This window comes from Plecotus auritus (genome assembly GCF_963455305.1).
Source record: "Plecotus auritus genome assembly, chromosome: 2".
Taxonomy (NCBI): Eukaryota; Metazoa; Chordata; class Mammalia; order Chiroptera; family Vespertilionidae; genus Plecotus; species Plecotus auritus.
Genome location: NC_137771.1, coordinates 145,193,844 through 145,218,851, shown reverse-complemented (window position 1 = coordinate 145,218,851; position 25,008 = coordinate 145,193,844). Strand labels below are relative to the sequence as shown.

The window sequence follows — 25,008 nt, the reverse complement described above, 5'->3', positions numbered from 1 at the left end:
CAACTGTGGTTCTCAATACTTTAGAAAAAATACAAGCATATTAGTAGAGAAAATCTTATTCAGGTTAGAACAATCCTTTCCTAGATAAATATTATAGTGTAAATAAAAGTGTACTTTAATAAATAAGAGAATCTAAAAAGCAACACACTGATGTACTGGGGCGGGGGGGAGATTAATCAATGAACTTACAGGCATACTAGAGACCTGGTGCACGAATTCATGCATAAGTGGGGTCCAGACAGCCCACCCCAATCGGGGCTTGGGCCGGGCCAGCTGAGGGGAGGGGCCGCGGACAGTTGGCCGGTCGGTCCCACCCCCTAGTCGAACTCCCGATTGAACTCCTGGTCGAGGGGACAATTTGCATATTAGCCTTTTATTATATAGGATATGCATAGCCCATGGACAGACAATAGTTTTAGAAAGACCTGGGTAGGGGAAATAAAAGACTGTATAATTACAAAAGACTTTTACTACAAAAGAAATAAAAGACTGTATCATTACCCTTTAAAAAAAGAAATGAGAGAAACTAATATACTAAATTGTTTATTCATTTTAAGAATTATATCTTTACTAGTGGCCCAGTGCACAAAATTTGTGCACAGAGGGTGGGTTCCCTCAGCCCAGCCTATACCCTCTCCAATTGGGGACCCTGTGGGATCGGGCCTAAACCAGCAGTCAGACATTCCTCTCGCAATCTGGGACCACTGGCTAACCGGTCACCCGCCTGCCTGCCTGCCTGATCACCCCTAACTGCCTCTGCCTGCCTGCCTGATTGCCCCTAACCCCTCTGCCTGCCTGCCTGATTGCCCTTAACCTCTCTGCCTGCCTGCCTGCCTGATTGCCCCCAACTGCCCTCCCCTGCCAGCCAATTTGGTTCTGATTGGTCAGTTTCTATGCCAGTCAGCATCAAAAGCTCTGCCTCCTAGGCAGCCAGCCATTGGTTCCTCACAGTTCACCCAGATTTGGATCTGATTGGTCGGTTTCTATGCAGTCAGTGTCTCTGGGCCTACCTCCAGGCCTGATCAGAGAGGCAGGGCTGATCAGCAGCTCCTGCAGAGGCCCGGAGAGAAACTGAGGCTTGGCTGCTGGTGAAGCCCGGCTGCTGGTGAAGCCCGGAGAGAAAGAGAGAGAGGCAACAGCTGATCAATAGCTGCCACAGAGGCTGCGGATCAGGATCAGACCCTGCCTCCCTCTCCGGGCCTGATCCGCAGCCCACTTGGCAGTCAGGGCTGGTTCATTGCGCCCGCACTGGCGGCAGTCAGTGCTGATTTCCGGTGTTTGGTTGAGCCTTTGATCAGTCATTACAGACCCTGTGTTTTTATATATTAGAATGATCCCCTATCATTACCAAATTCTAAAATATGACTCATAATAAAAATATTCAGAAACTATAATATTTAAGTAAAGAGAACATTTGGGATATATAAAGAAACACATCAAAGAAATGTCAGCTATCATTTAGTATCCCTTTTAAATGTCTGACTATAGTATGTTTAAATTTGTTTTAAACTATTGAGTCCCTAAAAAAGCTGTCTCTTCAAATAGGAAGCTATTGTCCATAAAGATTAGTCCTATACAAAGTGTTAAATATAATCTACACCAATAACAAAAAGTACAAATATCAGCAAGGAAAGGTTGAATTTTTAAAGATTATGATTCTCTTCTGAATAATAAATCATTCTATTCGTGTAAGGTTTGTTTTGTAACCGGACAACCAAGGGGTCTGGGCTGTCTGTCACTACTTGTGTCAATTAAGCAGAAACAGGGTTGAATCATACATAAGCGTTTATTCCAATAATGCGGGTAGTATGGAAGAGCCGCAGGTCATCCACAAAAATCTGCTATGTACCCCACCATAAGCCAGCTGCTTATATTGGGTAGAAGTAAAAAGATTACGTAGGAAAGTAGGAATTACAAGTATAGGGAAAGTGGGCACAGGATAATCATTAACAGTTACAAATCATGTGGGCTGGGGGAGGGTGGTGTCACAGGAGGGTGAGTGCCTCCGGGAACCCTGGGACCAAATTACAGATAATAGGGAATGGGGATAGTAAAGAACAGGTGCCCCTGGACTAAATTGTTTCTGCCACAAGGTTGTAAATCTTTTCATAATGATAGGCAGTTCTCAGAAGTAGGATGGACTGCATTCTGATGTTAACTCCCATTCCCAGGGCATACAACTCTCAGCGAGGTTAGAATGTCCTTTCTCTAATCAGAACAGAACCATCATGATTAAAAGAGCATGATTGCCGAAACCGGTTTGGCTCAGTGGATAGAGCGTCGGCCTGCGGACTGAAGGGTCCCTGGTTCGATTCCGGTCAAGGGCATGTGCCTTGGTTGCGGGCACATCCTCAGTGGGAGGTGTGCAGGAGGCAGCTGATCGATGTTTCTCTCTCATCGATGTTTCTAGCTCTCTATCCCTCTCCCTTCCTCTCTGTGAAATATCAATAAAAATATATTTTTTTTAAAAAAAAATTTTTTTTTAAAAGAGCATGATTAATATTTCTTACTAGAGGCCTGGTGCACGAAATTTGTGCACGGGGGTGTGTGTCCTCAGCCCAGCCTGCACCCTCTCCAATCTGGACTGCTGGCTCCAAACTGCTCACCTGCCTGCCTTCCTGATTGCCCCTAACCACTTCTGCCTGCCAGCCTGATCACCCCCCTAACCACACCCCTGCCAGCCTGATTGATGCCTAACTGCTCCCCTGCCAGCCTGTTTGCCCCTAACTGCCCTCAACTGCAGGCCTGGTCACCCCTAACTGCCCTCCTCTGCCGGCCTGCTCATCCCTATCTGCTCTCCCCTGCAGGCCTGGGTCCCCCTGCAACTGCCCTTCCCTGTAGGCTTGATCACCCCCAACTGCCCTCCCTTGCAGGCCTGGTCCCTCCCAACTGCCCTCCCCTGCTGGCCATTTTGTGGTGGCCATCTTGTGTCCACATGGGGCATCCATCTTTGACCACATGGGGGCAGCCATCTTGTGTGTTGGAGTGATGGTCAATTTGCATATTACTCTTTTATTAGATAGGATAGAGGCCTGGTGCACGGGTGGGGGCCAGCTGGTTTGCCCCGAAGGGTGTCCAGGATCAGGGTGGGGGTTCCCTTGGGTCGTGGGGCACCCTGGGTGAGGGCCCTGTGGTGGTTTGCAGGCCAGCCACACCCCCCAGCAACCCAAACAGAGGCCCTGGTATCTGGGATTTATTTATCTTCTATAATTGAAACTTTGCAGCCTTGAGCGGAGCCAAGCTTCCTGCCTGCTCCGTGGCCACAGCCATTTTTGTTGGGATTTATTTATCTTCTATAATTGAAACTTTGTAGCCTTGAGTGGAGGCCTGGGCTGCCCAGGGTGTGCAGAAAGCTTGGCTTCCTCTATTGCCAGGGAAACCCAAGCCTCCTGCTCGCTCCGTGGCCGCAGCCATCTTGGTTGGGTTAATTTGCATACTCACTCCTGATTGGCTGGTGGGGCATGGCTTGTTGGTGTAGCAGAGGTACAGTCAATTTGCATATTACTCTTTTATTAAATTATTAGATAGGATAACTGTAGCTGGTCCCCAATATTCAATTTCTGCCCCTAACAGTTTGTTTGCTAGATTTTTAAAGAAAGAAACAGTAGCCAGCCAGTGTGGCTCAGTGGTTGAGCATCGACCCATAAACCAGGAGGTCACCATCAGAGCACATGCCTGGGTTAAGAGCTTGATCCCCAATAATGGGTGTGCAGGAGGCAGCCAATCAATGCATCATTGATGTTTCTATCCCTCTCTCCCTCTCCCTTCCTCTCTCTGAAATAAATTTTACAAAAAGAAGGGAGGGAGAGAGGGAGGATGGGAACAGAAGAGATATGAAAAAATAACTTTGGCAGAGAAATAAGACCTTTTAAGTTTAACAAATAGACTAAAGTCTTTCCCAGGAGAAAAAATTTTCAAAATTTACCCAAAAACCATTTGAAAAGATTATATACCAAACTGTAGTAGAATCTGCATCTTTAAAACACAAGAGCCCTAGAGGGCCTCTGAAGCTATCAGAAGGTTCAAGGAACTATCTCAGCATGTCTACCAAAATATGCCTTTCAATTAAAAATCACTCAACTAGAACAAATTCCACAAGGAAAAATGTAAAATAAAATACCTAAAGGGTTAATGAAGTAGATATCATATAAATATATATAACAAAGTCTAAGTCTTACTGTACTTATAGAAAACAAATTAAAGTCATTAAAGTGAAAAGCAGTATAGCACAAGAGTTAAGAGCAAGTGTTCTTTTTTTTTTTTAATCTTTATTGTTGAGATTATTATAGATGTCCACCTTTTTTCCCCCATGGCTCCCCTCCACCTGGTTCCCACCACATCCCAGGCCCTCACCACCCTATTGTCTGTGTCCATAGATAATGCATACATGCATATAAAATCTTTGTTTAATCTCTTTCCACATCCCCTCCCCGCCCCTCTTCACTCTGATAATCGTCAGTTTGTTCCATTTCCATGTCCCTGATTCTGTTCCATTCACCAGTTTATTCTGCTCATCAGATTTTTTTATTCATTTGATTTTTAGATTCAATTGTTGATAGATATGTATTTGTTGTCCCTTTGTTGTTTATATTTTTTATCTTTACCTTTTTCTTCTTCCTCCTCTTCTTAAAGAATACCCTTCAGCATTTCATATAATCCTGGTTTGGTGGTGATGAACTCCTTTAGCTTATTCTTGTCTGTGATGCTCTTTATCTGACCTTCAATTCTAAATTAGAGCTTTGCTGGGTAGAGTAATCTTGGTTGTAGGTTCTTGATATTCATCACTTTGAATACTTCTTGCCACTCCCTTCTGGCCTGCATAGTTTCTGTTGAGAAATCAGCTGACAATCATATGGGTGCTCCCTTGTAAGTAACTAACTGTTTTTCTCTTGCTGCTTTTAAGATTCTCTCTTTGACTTTTGCTCTTGGCATTTTAACTATGATATGTCTTGGTGTGGTCCTCTTTGGATTCCTCTTGTTTGTGGTTCTGTGTGCTTCCTGAACTTATAAGTCTATTTCTTTCACCAGGTGGGGGAAGCTTTCTGTCATTATTTATTCAAATAGGTTTTCAGTATCTTGCTCTTTCTCTTCTTTTGGCACCCCCATAATTCGGATGTTGGTACGCTTGAAGTTGTCCCAGAGGCTCATTAAACTACCTTCATATTTTTGGATTCTTTTTTCTTTTTGCTCTTCTGGTTGGGTGTTTTTTACTTCCTGATATTTAAAATCACTGATTTGATTCTTGGGATCCTCTAGTCCAGCAGTCGCCAACCTTTCGGACCTTACAGACCACCAGTGGTCCATGGACCACCGGTTGGCGACCGCTACTCTAGTCTACTGTTGAATCCCTGTATATTATTCTTTATTTCAGTCAGTGTATGCTTAATTTCTGACTGGTACTTTTCCTTTTTTTTTTTTTTTTTTTTTGGCATTCTCACTAAGATACTTGAAAGTCTCACTAAATTCCTTGGAGGTTTCTAGAAGAATATTGAGTAACCTTATAACTGTGGTTTTGAACTCTGTTACCAGTAGTTTGCTTTCTTCCATTTCTTTCATTTGTGACTTGTTTCTTTGTCTCCACATTTTGGCTGCTTCCCTGTATTTGTTTCTATGCATTGGGTAGCGGCTAAGTATCCTTGAGTTGATAGAGTGGCCCTGTGTAGTAGGTGTCCTATAGGGCCCAGTGGCTAAGACTCACCAATCACCAGAAGTGGACGCTCTTGGTGCACCCCTTTGTGGCTGTGTGCACAGTTTTGTTGTAATTGAGCCTTGACTGCTGTTGGTGTCACTGGGAGGAATTGACCTCCAGGCCAATTGCCTATGGGCACCAACTACAACTACAGTGGGAGAGCTGCTAAGCAGGAGACACCCTTATGGAGCAGGACTTGCTTCAGTGGGGCTTTGGTGCTCACTGGGTCTACCCCTTGAGTTTGACACTTATGGATGTGAAAAGTTGTAATCCAGAATGGTCTCACACTGACCACTGGGTACACTGGCTCTTGGGTCTCCAGGGAGGTGTAAAGTCAGCCACTGCCTGGGGCCACCCAGCAGGAGCTACAAAGAGATCTGCAGATCCTCCTCTTTATATCAGGTTTGGAAGAGCCCAGATGAGGCCCAGCTGTGAATCAAGGCAGGCTGGTGCTGGTGCCAGATCTTGGACCTTTTATTGATAGCTTTGAGGATCCCTGACCCAGCTGCAGCTTGTTTGACAGGTTTTAGGCTGAGAAAGGTCAGGCCATTCATATGCAAAAGCCGCTGTGCACAACTTGCGTGAGGTTATAAATTGGGTGGGACAGGGTCTTAGGGAATCACCAGGGCAGAGCAAACAGAAATGGCTGCCAGTCAGCCCTGCACTGGGGAGGTCTCAGCATGGGAACAATGACAGCTGCAAGCACCTCTGTCTGGAAGAAAGCTGCCCCCAAGTTCCTGCCCCGATGCCAGACAGTCCAGTTTCTCCCCTTATGTGTCTGGGTCCCCCAGAGCCTTGCCCAGCACTGGAGCTCAGAGGAAGTGGGAGCTTGTAAATGCAGTTCATGGTGCCAGCCTTTTAAGAGGATCAGCTAGGTTTCCAGCAGCCTCTGTGTCAGCCCAATCCACACTGGTTTTTATAGCCCTTAATTCTTACTGCCCGTAGAGACTTCTTTCCCCAGCTCTGGAACCCTGGGCTAGGGGGCTGGGACTCCTTGCTTCTCCAGGTGGCCTCCTCAGAGGTGATCTCCCTCCTGATTAAAAAGCGGCACAGCCGGGTGCCAGACCAGCCTGTTCTGCGCCTCTGCACCCCTTACCAGTCTCAGTGCGCTTTCTTCTTTACTTCTCTTATTGTAGTACTTCCACTCAGCCAGCTTTCCGATGGTTCTGGATGATGGTTGTTCTGTATTTTGGTTGTAATTTTGATGTGGTTGTGGGAGGCAGCAAGTACAGGCATTTACCTATGCCACCATCTTGGTTCTCCCTTTAGCATTTCTTGCAGTGCTGGTTTGGTGGTGATGAACTCCTTTAGTTCCTTTTTTTTGGGGGGGGTCTGGGGAGCTCTTTATTTCTCCACCTATTTTGAATGATTGCCTTACTGAATATAGTAATCTTGGTTTCAGATCCTTGCTTTTCTTTGCCTTGAATACTTCACGCCATTCTCTTCTGGCCTGTAGAGTTTCTGATGAGAAATCAGCTGACAGCCTTATTGGAGCTCCTTTGTAGGTAACAAATTGCTTTTCTCTTGCTGCCTTTAAGATTCTCTCTTTGTCTTTAATTTTTGGCATTTTAATTTTGATGCATCTGGCCATGGACCTGTTTGGGTTCTTCTTGCTTGGGACTCTCTTGCCTTCTGGACTTGTGTGACTTTTTTCTTTCCCCAGGTTAGGGAAGTTTTCTGCCATTATTTCTTCAAACACATTCTCTATCCCTTGCTCACTTTCATCCCCTTCTGGCATCCTATTATGCAAACATTGTTATGTTTCATGTTGTCCCACAGCTCCCTTAAGCTGTCCTTCTGTTTTATAATTGTTTTTCCCTGAGACTCTTTGGAAAAGCAGCTCCAACTCTCTTCCAAATGACAATCGCATCAGTTCCCTCATTTAACCTGTCCTTTTTCAGCTAAACTGCAATGTTTCATCTAGTAAAAAGAATAGTTTTTCTCACCAGGAAGTGTTAGTAGCTAGATTATGTGTTCATGAAATTTAAATATAAAGGAAGAGTCCCAATAAGATTCTAGTTTGTTTTTTACTGTGTGTGTCTGCTTTTTTGTGTCAACTACCAGCCAATATAGAACTTTTTATCTGAGCTCCAGGTTTTGTAAATTTAGCTTGTTCAATGTGAACGACTCATCTTTGTTTTCAGACTTGTTTCTATATCTGTATCTTCTTCCTGTCTGAGTATATGACTCCTCTGTACACTGTTCTCCAAATTAGGACTTTGTTATTGTCCTGATTCCAATTTCTTCTTTACCCTTCATATCCAGTCATTTATCATGTCTAGTTAATTTTACCTTCTAAGTCTCAAAATTATCTCCTTTCCATGTTTATTGCCACTGTCTCAATTCAAACCCTAATGATGTTGTGTCTTTATTACTACCATAGTTAACTGGGTAGAGCTTTCTGTACAAAGTCTTTTTCTTCTTAGTTATTTCCCTATATTGTTGCCTATATTGTATTCATTCTAAAAGCAAATATAAATTGCCCTACCTAGCTAGTTTGGCTCAGTAGATAGAAGATTGGCCTGTGGACAAAAGGGTCCTGGGTTCGATTCCCATCAAGAGTAAATGCATGGGTTACACACTCGATAGCCAGTAGGGGGCATGTAGGAGGCAGCCAATCAATGATTCTCTTATCATTGATGTTTCTATTTCTCTCACCCTATCCCTTCCACTCTGAAGTCAATAAAAATCTTTCCTAATAATAGAGAAACATGTAAATTGACCGTACCTCCGCTACGCCCACAGCCAATCAGAGTGAGTATGCAAATTAACCCAATAAAGATAGCGGTTAATTTGCATACATACCTAGGTCCCGGGAACCTCCTCGGCACCCAGGTCACTCCCAGCCTCCATCCTGCGGAGGCATGAAGCTTGGGGGACAGGGATACCCGCTTCCCAAGCCTAAATCCTGGGGCGGAGGCTGTAGGCTTGGGAAGAAGCCAAGCCTGGGATCGGAGGGGCGGGGGGTGCCCGCTTCTCAAGCCTACAGCCTGGGGCAGAGACTGTAGGCTTGGGAAGGGGCCAAGCCTGCCATCGGAGGAGCGGGGGGTGCCCGCTTCCCAAGCCTACAGCCTGGGGCGGAGGCTGTAGGCTTGGAAAGGGGCCAAGCCTGGCATGAAAGGGACAGGGCGTGCCTGCTTCCCAAGCCTACAGCCTGGGGCGGAGGCTGTAGGCTTGGGAAGGGGCCAAGCCTGGCATGAAAGGGACAGGGCGTGCCCGCTTCCCAAGCCTACAGCCTGGGGCGGAGGCTGTAGGCTTGGGAAGGGGCCGAGCCTGGAATCAGAGGAAAAGGGAAAAAATCAATGGAAACATATCCTCAGGTGAGGTTAAAATGAAAATAAAGAAAGAAATGTCATATCTTATGAAAGGCACATCTTGAAAATGCCTAAAGAAAGTTATCATTTTTTCATGGTGAAGGGACTGGAGTCCATGTTGATGAAAATATCCTGGTGGCTGCGGTGACTGGCAGTGGCTGCAGTAGCGGGGTGATGGGGCTGCGCCTTTCTTTGAACAACCCGGTCACCTGCCACAAAGGGAGGACAGACTGCTCCAACAGGAAGTGGTCCTAAGCCATCAGTAGGACATCCCCTGAGGGCTCCCAGTATGTGAGAGGGGGCAGGCTGGGCTGAGGGAGCCCTCCCCTGTGCACGAATTTCAGGCACCGGGCCCCTAGTATAATTTATAAATAAGTAAATAAATAAATGACACATTGGATCAGATGGATTTAACTGACAATTATAGAACATTTCACCCCAAAGCTGCAGAATGTACATTTCTCTCAAGTGCACATGGGTCATTCTCAAACACAGACAACATGTTAGGACACAAAACAAGTGTCTCTACAAGTTCAAGAAGATTGAAATCATATCAAGCATCTTCTCAGATGACAGTGTAATGAAAATAGGTATCAACTACAGTAAAAACACCCAAAACATTCAAACACATGGAGGCTAAACAGCACGTTATTAAACAATGAATGGATTACCAAAGGGATCACAGAAGAAATTTAAAAACATTCTGGAAACAAATAAAAATAAAATACAACACTCCAAAATCTATGGGACATAGTGAAAGCTGTCCTGAGAGGGAAGTTCATAGCACTACGGGCCTACCTCAAAAAACAAAAAAAAAACTGGAAATAAGTTATTTAACACTACAACTTAAAGAACTAGAAAGAGAGAACAAGAAAAGCCCAGAGTAAGCAGAAGGAAGGAAATAATAAAGATCAGAGTGGAAATAAATGACATAAAGACCAAATAAATACAAAAGATCAATAGAACCAAGAGATGGTTCTGTAAAAGGATAAACAAGATTGATGAACCTCTAGCCAGGCTCACCAAGAAGCAAAGAGAAAGGACCCAAATAAACAAAGTCAGAAATGAAAGAGGTGAAGTAACCAACCCCACAGAAATACAAAGGATTGTTAAAAAAAAAATACTACACACAACTCAATTCTACCAAACTGGACAACCTAGGTGAAATGGACATATTCCTAGAAAAATACAATCTTCCAAAACTCAATTAGGAAGAATCAGAAAATCTGAATACGCTGATACCTACTGATGAAATTGAAGCAATAAAAAATAAATAAATAAATACTCCTAGCAAACAAAAGTTCTGGTCAGGACAGCTTCACGGGGGAGTTTTATGAAACCTTCAAAGAACAACTAATACCTATCCTCCCCAAATTATTCCAAATAATCCAAGAGGAAGGAACACTTCCAAGCTCTTTCTATGAGACTGGTATTATCCTAATTCCAAAACCAACTAAGGACACTTCAAAGGAAGAGAATTATAGGTTAATATCTCAGATAAACATAAATACTAAAATACTCAATAAAATATTAGGCAAATGGGATCCAGCAATATATTAAAAAGATCATACACCATGACCAATTGGGATTTATTTTGGTGATGCAAGGCTGGCACAGAATCAGCAAATCAGTAAACATGATATATCACATAAACAAATTGAAAGACAAAAATCACATAATCATATCAACAGACGCAGAAAAAGCATTCAACAAAATCCAACACTGATTTTTTATAAAAACTCTCAGCAAAGTAGGAATAGAAGAAGTATATCTTAACATGATGAAGGCGAGATATGACAAACTACAACAAACATAAAACTCAATGGGCAAAAACTAAAATGATTTCCCCAAAGAACAAGAACAAGATAGTAATGTCTGATTTCACAACTCTTATTCAACACAGTACTGGAAGTCTTAGCCACAGTGATCAGATAAGAAGAAAACATCAAAGGCGTCCAAATTAAAAAGGAAGAAGTAAAACTGTCATTATTCATAGATGACATGATATTGTACATAGATAACTCTAGCCTGAAGAAACCAAGATGGCGGCATAGGTAAACACCTAAACTGCTGCCTCGCACAACAATATCAAAACTACAACTAAAAGACAAAACACACACCATCCAGAACCACAGGAAAGCTGGCTGAGTGGAAATTCTACAACTAGAAGGAAAGAGAAAGGACATTGAGACTCAGAGGAGCTGCAAAAGGCTGAGGTACGGAGATGCGCGCACGCGTGCGGAGAGGACGGGCAGCTGAGTGCGTGGCTGGCTTTCTAAAGTGGGAAGGAGATGGAAGCTCCCAACTCCACTGAACTGCAGTCCTGGGCAAGACTCTGGGAACCCAGATTGATTCGGGGGGAATCTGGACTGTCAGGAAAAGAGAAAGCACACTGAGACTCGAGGGAGCTGCGGAAGGCAGAGGTCCGGAGGCGCGCACGCGCGGAGAGGACTGACTGCTGAGTGCACGGCTGGCTTTCTCAAGCGGGAGGGAGACCAAAGCTCCAGACTGTGCTGAACTCCAGTTCTGGGCGAGTTTCTGGGAACCCAGACTCATTCAGGGAGAAACTGGACTGTCTGGAAGCGGGTGAAACTCGAGGGCGGCTTTCTCTCAGAGGTGCTTGCAGCGATTACCGAGGGACACTAAGACACAGGGGCCTCATAGGGCAGGGCTGACGGGAAGCCAAAGATGTCTACTCTGCCCTGAGACTCCGCCCCATCCAAGCTGAGCACAGAGGCTTTTGCAATTTTGCAAGTCTTGTCTCATAAGGGTGTCTCCAGCACAGAAGGTCTACCAGCGCAGACACAGCTGATCCTCACAGCCAATTGGCCTGGAGGTCAATTCCTCCCAGTGATACCAACAACAATCAAGACTTAACTACAACAAGGCTGTGCACACAGTCCACAAAGGGGTGCACCAAAAGTGTCCACCTCAGGTAACTGGGGGAGGCTGAGCCACTGGGCCCTATAGGACACCTACTACACAAAGCCACTGTACTAACTCAGGGAAGCAGCGAAAATGTGGAAACAAAGAAATAGAACACAAATGAAAGAAATGGACGAAAGCAAACGACTAAATATAAAGTTCAAAACCATGGTTATAAGGTTTTTCAAGAATTTCCTATAAAAGGCCAATAAATTTAGCGAGACCCTCGAGGATATGAAAAAGAACCAACTAGAAATTAAACATACACTAACTGAAAATAAAAAATATTATACAGAGACCTAACAGCAGACTAGAGGACCGCAAGAATCAAAACAAAGATTTGAAATACAAAGAAGCAAAAGACACCCAACCGGAAAAGCAAAAAGAAAAACAAATCCAAAAATTTGAAGATAGTGTAACCAGCATCTGGGAGAACCTCAAGCGTCCCAACATCTGAACTATGTGGGTGCCAGAAGAATAGAGAGAGCAAGATACTGAAAACCTAACTGAAGAAACAATGACCAAAAACTTCCCCCAACCTGGTGAAAGAAATAGACTTACAAGTCCAGGAAAGAGCACAGAACCCCAAACAAAAGGAATTCAAACTGGACCTCACCAAGACACATCATAATTAAAATGTCAAGAGCAAAGGACAAAGAGAGAATATTAAAAGAAGAGAAAAACAATTAATTACCTACAAGAGAGCACCCATATGATTGTCAGCTGATTTCTCAACAGAAACTATGCAAGCCAGACAGGAGTGGCAAGAACTATTCAAAGTGATGAACAGCAAAAACCTACAACCAAGATTACTCTACACAGCAAAGCTATCATTCAGAATTGAAGGTCAGATAAAGAGCTTCACAGATAAAAAAAAAAAAAAAAAAAAAAAAAGGAGTTCATCACCACCAAACTAGTATTATATGAAATGCTGGAGAAAAGAGGAGAAAAAAAATGGCGGCAGAATAGACAGACGTGTTCCGAGCCTTGTCCCAGAGCAGAAAGAAAGAACAGCTGAGGGTCGCACGAGGAGTGTTTGTTGGCAAGTTAAGGGACAGATAAACTCCAGGAGAAGGAGGGGGACTGCTAGACGGGGTTCCCATGACGGGGCAGCCCCCACTGCGGCTGGGTCCCCTCCCGGAGCTAAGTGCTCGGACACGGAGACTACGCCATCTTGAAAGGGAAAGTGGAGCTTATCAGAAGCGTGAAAATCCACAACTGCGGGACCCACTGAACAGCTGTGAGCCCCAGAACACTGGTCCCCAATTGGCGCAAACACACGGATTCAGAGGAGCTCTACACTCCACCACAGAAAGGTAAGATTTCACCGGGGATAAGGAGAGAGAGAACTACATAACCAGACATCCGGAGAAGACAGACCATGGGGAGACAAAGAAACAGCCCACATATGAAAGAAAAGCAGGCATCACCAGAAAAGGAAGTAAACAAAATGGAGGCAAGCAACCTTCCAGAGAAAGAATTCAGAGAAATGGTCATAAGGTAGCTGAAAAGAATGGAAGACAAATTCGACAATATGAGTAAGAACCAAGAGGAAATGAAGAAGAACCAAGAAGAAATGAAAAATGACATCGCTGCTGTAAAGAACTCAATAGAAAGCATCAAGAGTAGACTAGAAGAAGCAGAGGACTGCATCAGTGAGCTAGAAGACAAGATGTGAAAAAATACCCAAGTAGAGCAGCTTCTAGAAAAAAAAATTAAAAAGCAGGAGGAGAGCCCAAGGAAACTTTGGGACAACACGAAACAAAACAACATCCGCATAATAGGAGTTCCAGAAGGAAAGGAAACTGAGCAAGGAATAGAAAACCTGTTTGAAGAAATAATAACCACCACGAAGACAAGAGGAGAAACAGTCCAGAGATGGAAGATGCTGACGACGCCTTGCCACGCTAGCAGTCAGCAGCTGTGCAACGCAGCAGGTTGCCTAGGACCAAACCAGAGAGGGTCGGACCTGCATTGCCACCATGTGCCCACCATCCAGATATCATTGCTGACATGTACACTTAAGGAACTGTTTGACATTGAAACGAGGACTCAGAACAGTTGGACATTGAAATTGGGACTCAAACATTTTTTGTTATACATTTATTTCTAGTCTGCAGAGGCAAGACTTTTTAAAGGAAAGAAAAGGGGAAAAAATAGATACAGAGGCAAAGAAGCATTGAACAGACTGTCAAACTACAGCGGGAAGGCAGAGGAGGTTTTGCGGGGGGAGGAGGGTTGTAAGAGATGAACTGAAGGACTTGTACGCATGCATATAAGCGTAACAAATGGATAAAAGACACTGGGGGGGGCGGGCAGGTAAAGGCATGTACTGGGGGGAAGGGGAGGCTGGGCGGAGGTCAATGGGGAAAAAAAAGATATATATGTACTACTATTTGTAATACTTCAAACAATTAAAAAAATAAATACAAAAGAAAAAAAAAAGAAATAATGACAGAAAACTTCCCTGATATAGGGAAGATAAAATCCACACAAATCCAAGAAGCTCACAGAGTCCCAAGCAAAATGAACGCCAAAAGACTGACGCAAAGGCACAGTATAATTAAATTGGCAAACACCAATGACAAAGTAAGAATCTTAAAAGCGGCAAGAGAGAGACAGAAAGTTACATACAAAGGAACCCCCATCAGACTAGCAACTGATTTCTCAACAGAAACTCATCAGGCCAGAAGGGAATGGAATGAAATATACAAAGTCATGCAAAGAAAGGGTCTGAATCCAAGAATACTGTACCCAGCAAGGCTATCAATCAAAATTGAAGGTGAAATCAGGAGCTTCACAGACAAAAAAGAACTAAGGGAATTTATTACCACCAAACCAGCAATGCTAAAGGGTCTGCTGTAAAAAAAAAAAAAGAAAAAAAAGAAATAGGAAGCGAAGAAGGAACACAGGGGTAAAGAATAAAAATGGCGACAAATAAGTACCTATCAATAATAACTTTAAATGTAAATGGATTAAATGCCCCAATCAAAAGACATAGGGTAACGGATTGGATAAGAAAACAAGACCCATATATCTGCTGTCTACAAGAAACCCACCTCGGAAAAAAAGACGCACACAGACTGAGGGTGAAGGGGTGGAAAAAAGTTTTCCAGGTGAATTGAAATGAAAAAAAGCTGGGGTAGCAATATTTATATCTGAAAAATTAGATCTCAAAGTGAAGGACATAATAAGAGATAAGGAAGGCCACTTCATAATACTAAAGGGAGCAATCCAACAGGAAGAAATAACTCTGGTAAACATATATGCACTCAATACAGGAGCACCCAAATACATAAAAAAACTCCTGGAGGATATCAAGGGAGAGATTAACAGCAATACAATCATAGTAGGAGACTTTAATATCCCACTACCACCATTGGACAAATCCGCTAAACAAAAAATCAGCCAAGAAACATCAATCCTAAATGACTCACTAGACCAGATGGAATTAATTGACATCTTCAGAACATTTCACCCCAAAGCCACAGAATATACATTCTTATCAAGTGCACATGGGTCATTTTCAAAGATAGACCATATGTTGGGACATAGGCAAAGTCTCTTCAAATTCAAGAAGATAGAAATCATATCAAGGATCTTCTCAGACCACAGTGGCATAAAACTGGAAATCAACTACAATAAAAACAATTCAAAGAAATCAAACACGTGGAGACTAAACAGCATGCTATTAAAAAATGACTGGGTTACCAGACAGATCAAGGAAGAAATAAAAAACATCATCGCAAAAAATGACAATGAAAACACAACAATCCAAAATCTATGGGACACAGTGAAATCAGTCTTGAGAGGGAAGTTCATAGCTCTACAAGCATACTGCAAAAATCAAGAAACAATGGTAATAAATTAACTAATCCTACAACTCAAAGAGTTAGAATAAGAGCAACAAGAAAAGCCCAGTGTAAGCAGGAGGAAGGAAATAATAAAGATCAGAGTGGAGATAAACGACATAGAGACCATACAAAGAAACAATACAAAAATCAACAAAACCAAGAGCTGGTTCTTTGAAAGGATAAACAAGATTGATGAACCTCTAGACAGGCTCACCAAGAAGCAAAGAGAGAGGACCCAAATAAACAAAATCAGAAATGAAAGAGGTGAAATAACAGATCCCGCCGAAATACAAAGGATTGTTTAAAAAGTACTACGAACAACTCTATTCCAACAAACTGGACAACCTAGGAGGAAATGGACATATTCCTAGAAAAATATAACCTTCCAAAACTCAATCACGAAGAATCTAAACAGCTCAAAATGTCCATACTACCCAAAGCAATCTATAGATTCAATGCACTCCCCATTAAAATACCAACGGCATATTTCACAGACCTAGAAAGAACTCTCCAAAAATTCATCTGGAATAAAAAAAGACCCCAAATAGCCACAGCAATCCTGAGAAAGAAAAATGAAGTAGGAGGGATCTCAATACCAGATTTCAAGCTGTATTACAAAGCCACTGTCCTCAAAACAGCCTGGTACTGGCACAAGAACAGACATATAGATCAATGGAATAGAATAGAGAATCCAGATATCGACCCAAACCAATATGCGCAATTAATATTTGACAAAGGAGGCATGAGCATACAATGGAGTCAAGACAGTCTCTTCAATAAATGGTGTTGGGAAAATTGGACAGATACATGCAAAAAAATTAAACTAGATCACCAACTTACACCATACACAAAAATAAACTCAAAATGGATACAGGACTTAACATAAGACGGGAAACCATAAAAATACTAGAGGAATCCACAGGCAGCAAAATCTCAGACATATGCCAAAAGAACTTCTTCACTGATACCGCTCCTAGGGCAATGGAAGCCAAAGAGAAAATAAACAAATGGGACTACATCAAAATAAAAAGCTTTTGCACAGCAAAAGAAACAATCAACAAAACAACAAGAAACCCCACTGTATGGGAGAACATATTTGCAAATGTTATCACTGATAAAGGTTTAATCTCCAACATCTACAGGGAACTCATACAACTCAACAAAAGGAAGATAAACAACCCAATCAAAAAATGGGCAACGGACCTAAATAGATACTTTTCGAAAAGAAGACAGAAGGAAGGCCAAGAGACATATGAAAACATGCTCAAAGTCACTAATCATCAGAGAGATGCAAATCAAAACTACAATGCGGTACCATCTTACACCTGTCAGAATGGCTATCATCAACAAATCAACAAACGACAAGTGCTGGCTAGGATGCGGAGAAAAAGGAACCCTCGTGCACTGCTGGTGGGAATGCAGACTGGTGCAGCCACTATGGAGAACAGTATGGAGTTTCCCCAAAAACTGAAAATGGAACTCCCATTTGACACAGTAATCCCACTCCTAGGAATATATCCTAAGAAACTAGAAACACCAATCAGAAAGGATATATGCACCCCTATGTTCATAGCAGCATAATTTACAATAGCTAAGATTTGGAAACAGCCTAGGTGCCCATCAGCAGATGACTGGATCAGAAAACTATGGTACATCTACACAATGGAATACTATGCTGCCATACAAAAGAAGGAATTCTTACCATTTGTAGCAACCTGGATGGAATTGGAGAACATTATGCTAAGTGAAATAAGCCAGTCAATGAAAGAAAAATACCACATGATCTCACTCATTTGTGGATAATAAAAAACATTATAAACTGATGAACAAAAAGATAGATACAGAGGCAGTAAAGCATCAAACAGACTGTCAAATTACAGCTGGAAGGTTAGGGAGAGGTGGGGGAAATAAGAGATCAACTGAAGGACTTATATGCATGCATATAAGAATAACCAACGGATGCAAAACATTGGGGGGTGAGGGCATGTATGGGAGTGGGGTGGGGAGGGGCAATGGTAAGATATGTACACATATAATACCTTAATTAAAAAAAATTAAAATTAAAAAAATAAGAAGAGGAAGAAGAAGAAAAAGGTAAAGGTAAAAATTATGAACAACAAATACATGTCTATCAACAAGTGAATCTAAAAATCAAGTGAATAAAAAACCTGATGAACAGAATAAACTGGTGAATACAATAGAATCAGGGGCATAGAAAGGGAGTGGACTGACAATTCTCAGGGGGAAAGGGGTGTCGGGGGTGCAGGAAGAGACTGGACAAAAATTGTACACCTATGGATGAGAACAGTTGGGGGGAGTTAAGGGCAGAGGGTGGGGTGGGAACCGGGTGGAGGGGAGCTATGGGGCGAAAAAAGAGGAACAATTGTAATAATCGGAACAATAATGATTTATTAATTTAAACAAAAAAAGAAAATCCTAAAGACTCCACCAAAAAAGACAACTAGATTTAATAAATGAATTCAGGAACATAGCAGGATACAAAAGTAACACCCAGAAATCGATGGTATTTTGATACACCAATAATGAATTTCAGAAAGAGAAATTAAACAAACAATCCCATTTACCACTGCAATAAAAAAATTTAGATACTTAGGAATAAACTTAACCAAGATGGTAAATGACTTGTACTTGGAAAACTACAGGACATTGAGAAAAGAGATAAAGATATAAACAAGTGGAAAAATATACCATGTTGATGGATAGGTAGAGTTAACATCATTAAAATGTCCATACTACACAAAGCAAGGTATAGATTCAATGCAATCCCTATTAAAATAACAATGACATATTTCACAGATCTAGACCAAATCTATATTAATAAAAGTGTAATATGCTAATTAGACCAGACAGTTGAACGACGTTCTGCACGTCATTCCAGATGTTCTTCCTGATGAAGCCATGGCAGTGGGGGCCGAGGAAGAGGTGGTTAGGGGCAATCAGGCAGGCAGGCGAGCAGTTAGGGGAAATCAGGCAAGCAGGCAAGTGATTAGGGGCAATCAGACAGGCAGGCAGAGGAGTTAGGGGTGATCAGGCAGGCAGGCAAGTGATTAGGGGCAATCAGACAGGCAGGCAGAGGGGTTAGGGGCAATCAGGCAGGCAGGCGAATGATTAGGGACGTTCAGGCAGACAGGCGAGTGGTTAGGGGCGATCAGGCAGGGTGCAGCAACAAAGCAAGCATTCTGCCAGGCATGCAGGCAGAGTAGTTAGGGGTGATCAGGCAGGCAGGCAGGTGAGCAGTTATAAGTCAGAGGATTGTGAGAGGTTATGTCTGACTGCCAGTTTAGGCCTGATCCCAGGATCAGGCCTAAACCAGCAGTTGGACATCCCCAGAGGCGACCCAGATTGCGATAGGATGCAGGCCGGGCTGAGGGAACCTCCCCCCCATGCATAAATTTTGTGCACCAAGCCTCTAGTACTCCATAAATTTACATGGAATAAAAAAAAATAGAAAGAGGAGAAACAAGATAGCGGCATAGGTAATCATCTATACTTGCTGCCTCTCACAACCACATCAAAACCACAACTAAATGGCAGAACAACTACCACCCAGAACCGCAGGAAAGCTGGCTGAGTAGAAGTTCCACAACTAGAGAGGTAAAGAAAGCACACTGAGATGGGTAAGAGGTGCGGAGGCTCTGAAAGTGCTGGCACCTAGATGTGCTGCTCTTTTAATCGGGAGGGAGATACAAGCTCCCACTTGCTCTGAACTCCAGTTCCAAGCGAGAATCTGGGGGACCCAGGCCCATAAGGGGAGAAACTGGACTGTCTGGCATCAGGACAGGAACGTGAGAGCAGCTTTCTCTTAGAGGTGCTCACAGAGATCATTGTTCCTGCACAGGGTGCGGGACACGGAGAACCGGGGACTTCTCTGGTTCAGGGCTGACTGGCAGCCATTGCTGTTTGCTCCGCCCTCATGATTCCCAGAGACCCCGCCCCACCCAATTTACAACCCCACCCAAGCTGTGAGCATCGGCTTTTGCATATGAATGGCCTGTCCTTTGGCCTAAAACCTGTCAAACTGCAGCTGGGTCAGAGAGCTCCAGAGCTTCCAAAAGAAGACCCAAGGATCGGCAGCAGCAGCAGCCTTGTTTCACAGCTGGGCCTCGTCTGGGCACTTCCAAACCCATACAAAGAGGAGGAAACTGCAGATGTTTCTATAACTCCTGCTGGGCAGCCCCAGACAGTGGCTGACCTTGCACCTCCTTGGAGATCCAAGAGCCTGTGTACCCAGTGGTCAGAATGAGACCATACCGGATTACAACTCTTCCCATCCATAAGAGACACATTCAAGGGGCAGACTCAATGAGCACCAAAGCCCTACTGAATCAAGTTCTGCCCCATAAGGGTGTCTCCTGCGCAACAGATCTTCCAGTGTAGACACAGCTGGTCATCACAGCCAATTGGCCTGGAGGTCAATTCCTCCCAGTGATACCAACAGCAATCAAGGCTTAACTACAACAAAACTATGCAAACAGCCCAAAAGGGGTGCACCAAGAGCGTCCACCTCAGGTGACTGGAGTGGCTGAGCCACTGGGCCCTATAGGACACCTAGCACACAAAGCCACTCTATCAACTCAAGGAGACTTAGCAGCTACCCAATATATAGAAACAAACACAGGGAAGCAGCCAAAATGTGGAGACAAAGAAACAAGTCACAAATGAAAGAAATGGATAAAAGCAAAATACTGGATATAGAGTTCAAAACCATGGTTATAAGGTTACACAATAATCTTCTAGAAACCTTCGAGAAATCTAGAGAGACCCTCAAGGATATGAAAAAGAACCAATCAGAAATTAAGCATACACTGACCAAAATAAAGAATAAAATACAGAGATACAATAGTAGACTAGAGGATCCCAAGAATCAAGTCAAAGATTTGAAATATGAAGAAGCAAAAAACACGCAACCGGAAAAGCAAAAAGAAAAAAGAATCCAAAAATATGAAGATAGTATAACAAGCCTCTGGGACAACCTCAAGCGTACCAACATCCGAATTATGGGGGTGCCAGAAGAAGAGAGAGAGCAAGATATTGAAAACCTATTTGAAGAAATAATGACCGAAAACTTCCCCCACCTGGTAAAAGAAATAGACTTACAAATCCAGGAAGCGCAGAGAACCCCAAACAAAAGGAATCCAAAGAGGACCACACCAAGACACATCATAATTAAAATGCCAAGGGCAAAAGACAAAGAGAGAATCTTAAAAGCAGCAAGAGAAAAACAGTTAGTTACCTACAAGGGAGTACCCATAGGACTGTCAGCTGATTTCTCAACAGAAACTATGCAGGCCAGAAGGGTGTGGCAAGAAATATACAAAGTGATGAATATCAAGAACCTACAACCAAGATTACTCTACACAGCAAAGCTCTAATTTAGAATTGGAGGTCAGATAAAGAACTTCACAGACAAGAAAAAGTTAAAGGAGTTCATCACCACCAAACCAGTATTATATGAAATGCTGAAGGGTATTCTCTAAGAAGAGGAAGAAAAAGGTAAAGTTAAAAATTATGAACAACGAAGTGACAACAAATACATATCTATCAACAAGTGAATCTAAAAATCAAGTGAATAAAAAATCTGATGAACAGAATAAACTGGTGAATATAATAGAATCAGAGGCATAGTAAGGGAGTTGACTGACAGTTCTTGGGGGAAGGGGGTATGGGGGGTGCGGGAAGAGATTGGACAAAAATCTTACACCTATGGATGAGGACAGTGGGGGGGGGGTAAGGGCAAGGGGTGGGGTGGGAACCAGGTGGAGGAGAGCTATGGGGGGACGGGGAGGAAGAGGAACAACTGTAATAATCTGAACAATCAAGATTTATTTAAAAAAAAAAAAAAAAGACCCAGAATAGTCACAGCAATCTTGAGAAAGAAGAACAAAGTGAGAGGGATCACAATACAGATATCAAGTTATACTACAAAGCCACTGTAATCAAAACAGCCTGGTAATGACACAAAAACAGGCATATAGATCAATGGAACACAACAGAGACCCCAGAAATCAACCCAAGCCATTATGCTCAATTAGTATTTGACAACGGAGGCAAGAGCATACAATGGAGTTATGACAGTCTCTTCAATAAATGGTGTTGGGAAAATTGGACAAATACATGCAAAAAATGAAACTAGAACACCTACTTGCACCATACACAAGAATAAACTCAAAATGGGTAAAAGATTTCAATGCAAGTCGTGAAACCATGAAAATCTTAGAAGAAACCGTAGGCAGCAAAATCTCAGACATCTCTCATACCAATATGTTTATGGATACATCTTCTAGGGCAAAAGAAACAAAAGAGAAAGTAAACAAATGGGACTACATCAAAATAAAAAGCTTCTGCACAGCAAAAGAAACCATCAACAAAATGAAAAGGGAGTCCACTGTATGGGAAAACATATTTGGCAATGATACATCTGATAAAGGATTAATACCCAAAATATATAAGGAATTCATACAACTTAACAAAAGGAAGACAAACAATCCAATTAAAAAATTGGCAAAGGACTTAAATAGATACTTCTCAAAAGAGGACATACAGATGGCCAAGAGAAATATGACAAATTGCTCAAAGTCACTGATCATCAGAGAGATGCATATTAAAACAACAGTCACCTCAAATCTGTCAGAATGATTATCATCAACAAATCAACAAATGACAAGTGCTGGCGAGGATGTGGAGAATAGGGAACCCTAGTACGCTGCTGGTGGGAATGCAGACTAGTGTAACCATTATGGAAAACAGTATGGAATTTTCTCAAAAATTTAAATATGGAACTGCCATTTGACCTAGTGATCCCACTTGCAGCACTATATCTTAAGAGACCTGAAACAACAATCAGAAAGAATGTATGTACCCCTCTGTTCATAGCAGTGTGATTTACAATAGCTAAGGTCTAAAAACAGCCCAAGGGCCCATCAATAGATGAGTGGGGAAAAAGCTGTGGTATATTTACACTATGGAATACTATGCAGCCATAAAAAAGAAGGATCTCTTACCCTTTGAGATAGCATGGAGGGTCCTGCAGAATATTAGGCTAAGTGAAATAAGCCAGTTAGATAAACAAGTATCACATGATCTCACTCATATGTGGAATCTAATGAACAAAATAAACTGATGAACAAAATAAATCCAGAGACATAGAAGCATGGAACAGACTGTGGAATCTCAGAGAGAAAGCAGGGTAGGCTGAGGGGAAGAGATCAACCAAAGAACTTGTATGAATATATTAAAGCACAGGCACAAACAATCGGGTGTTGAAGGCCTGGGGTAGGGTCGGGAGGGGGCATGGAAGGAGGGGGCTAGAAGAGGTCAATGGGGGAAAGCAGGAGACATTTGTAATACTTTCAACAATAATGATTTTTTAATTTAAAAAATAATAATCTCAGGGATTATAAGGGCCATTCCTTTAACTACCCTCTTTATCTATCAGAACAATAAGAGAATAATTCACCCATACTATAAAGGAAAATGCTAGAATCCAGAAGAATGAGAACAAACTGCTTTATGAATTACTGAAGCTAAGCTGTCTAAGACTTAGTGTGCTTTAGAAAGTTAGATTTATATCAGGTATGACCTAATAAGGAAATTCTCATTACTTGCTTTTTTAAACTTTTCGCCTTTTTTAAGAGAAGTGTCCTTTCTAAATTAATGTAGAATATTATGTCCAGGTGTTATGACAAAGTTCTTTTATTTTTAAAATAACTGTGTTGAAAGTGGTTTTTATCTGGATCTTGACTTAAAACTCTTATAGAGTGTCATTCAATTACAGACTATATAACCTAAGCACTAAGTAGCTAATGATAGGTTAGTCTAAATGCAAGCAAAGTACCTCCCCCAAAAACTATTCACTTAAGGGTTAAAACTGTACATGGAAACACATTAAAAATATTATGTTACAGATCACAAATTCCCAGAACTAATTCCTAATGTTCAGCCCCAAACTCCATACATAATTGTTTTAAAAAATAAAAAACAAATCTGGTCTTGTTAGTTTTCAAAATTAAACTGCATGTTTATATTAAAAACCTGGTGGTAATATTTCAATATCATCTTCTTTTTTCAAAAAACAGCATGTAAAATAAAAGAAAGTTCAACAAAGTTAAGTGGTAAGTACTTAGATTAAATAATATCTAAAAAGTATGTTAAAAATGCAGAAAATAGAAAAGATATGTTATCATATCTTTTAAATGTTATTTAATCTAGGTCATTACCTATTTGTATACATCTCTTCATTTTATATCATATATGAATCTTAAAATATGTATATGTTTATCAAATTATAAGTAAGTTAAATGCATTGATACTTGTTTTTAAAAATAATTCTGTCAATCTATTTAATCAAGTATGGAACTAACATTAAGTTTGTGAATTAAGATTGTCAGCTTTAAGATTTGCTACAAATTGGGTGCACCTGCATATGAAGATTTTCTTAAAGATCATTTCCAACAATCTTATTTTTAAGACTATTGGAATTATTTCTAAATGTGGTAAGCTGAACAAAATCAATACTGAACAACATACCTTTCAGATAATTTAAGGCTTTGGTGGAGAGGTTCTAATTTTTGACATGTCTCTAGGCTGTCAACAGATGTCGAAGGCAATGAGTCTGATTGCACCTTGTTGGCATCACATAAATTAGCATCGTTTCTAGGTAGAATCTTTCTGAATTTTCGTCCTAAATCCGTCCATAGGACATTCGTCAACATAACTTTGAGTTGCCTGTTACACACATAAATAATTAACACTAAACATTGTATAATACATGAATGCATCACAAATAATAACAAATGAAAACCTCCAGGAATTCTAAATTTCAGTTCTTGAAGCAATTAAATAGAATAGTAAACATCATAAGTAAAAAATTTGCCTAACCACTCTCAAATATACATTAAAAAGTAAAGCCTATTTCACCTAAATTGGGATTGTCTTCAGAATTCTGTCTGTTATACTATAACTGTAGTCACACACCTTGTACAGCTGTTGGATTCCTGATAACCCATCTGTGTCTATTCTCACTGTTAGTGGAACAACAATACACGTCTGCACATATCATCACAGAGGCAACAACTTTCTGCACTAAAATTTTTTTTCTTTTAGCATTTACTGATTTGGAAAACATTGTTAAAACTAAAGGTGCAATGGTAGATCATCTACAGTCTTAAGCCTATATAATCTTAAAATACAGATTTAATTTTACTTT

The 25,008-nt window shown here is 41.7% G+C and overlaps 1 protein-coding gene across 9 annotated transcripts in view; it reads right to left on the bottom strand.

Annotated features, from left to right (window-relative positions):
- SENP7 (SUMO specific peptidase 7) overlaps window positions 1-25,008 on the bottom strand; it is a 215,885-nt gene that overhangs the window by 86,836 nt on the left and 104,041 nt on the right. For 4 of the 9 annotated variants that reach the window (XM_080655696.1, XM_080655698.1, XM_080655697.1 and 1 more), the window contains one exon: window positions 24,330-24,527. The exons of the other annotated variants lie outside the window; for them this stretch is intronic. In XM_080655696.1, the coding sequence (XP_080511822.1) occupies window positions 24,330-24,527 (198 nt within the window). The remainder of the gene's footprint in view (window positions 1-24,329; window positions 24,528-25,008) is intronic. 9 annotated transcript variants of the gene reach the window in all.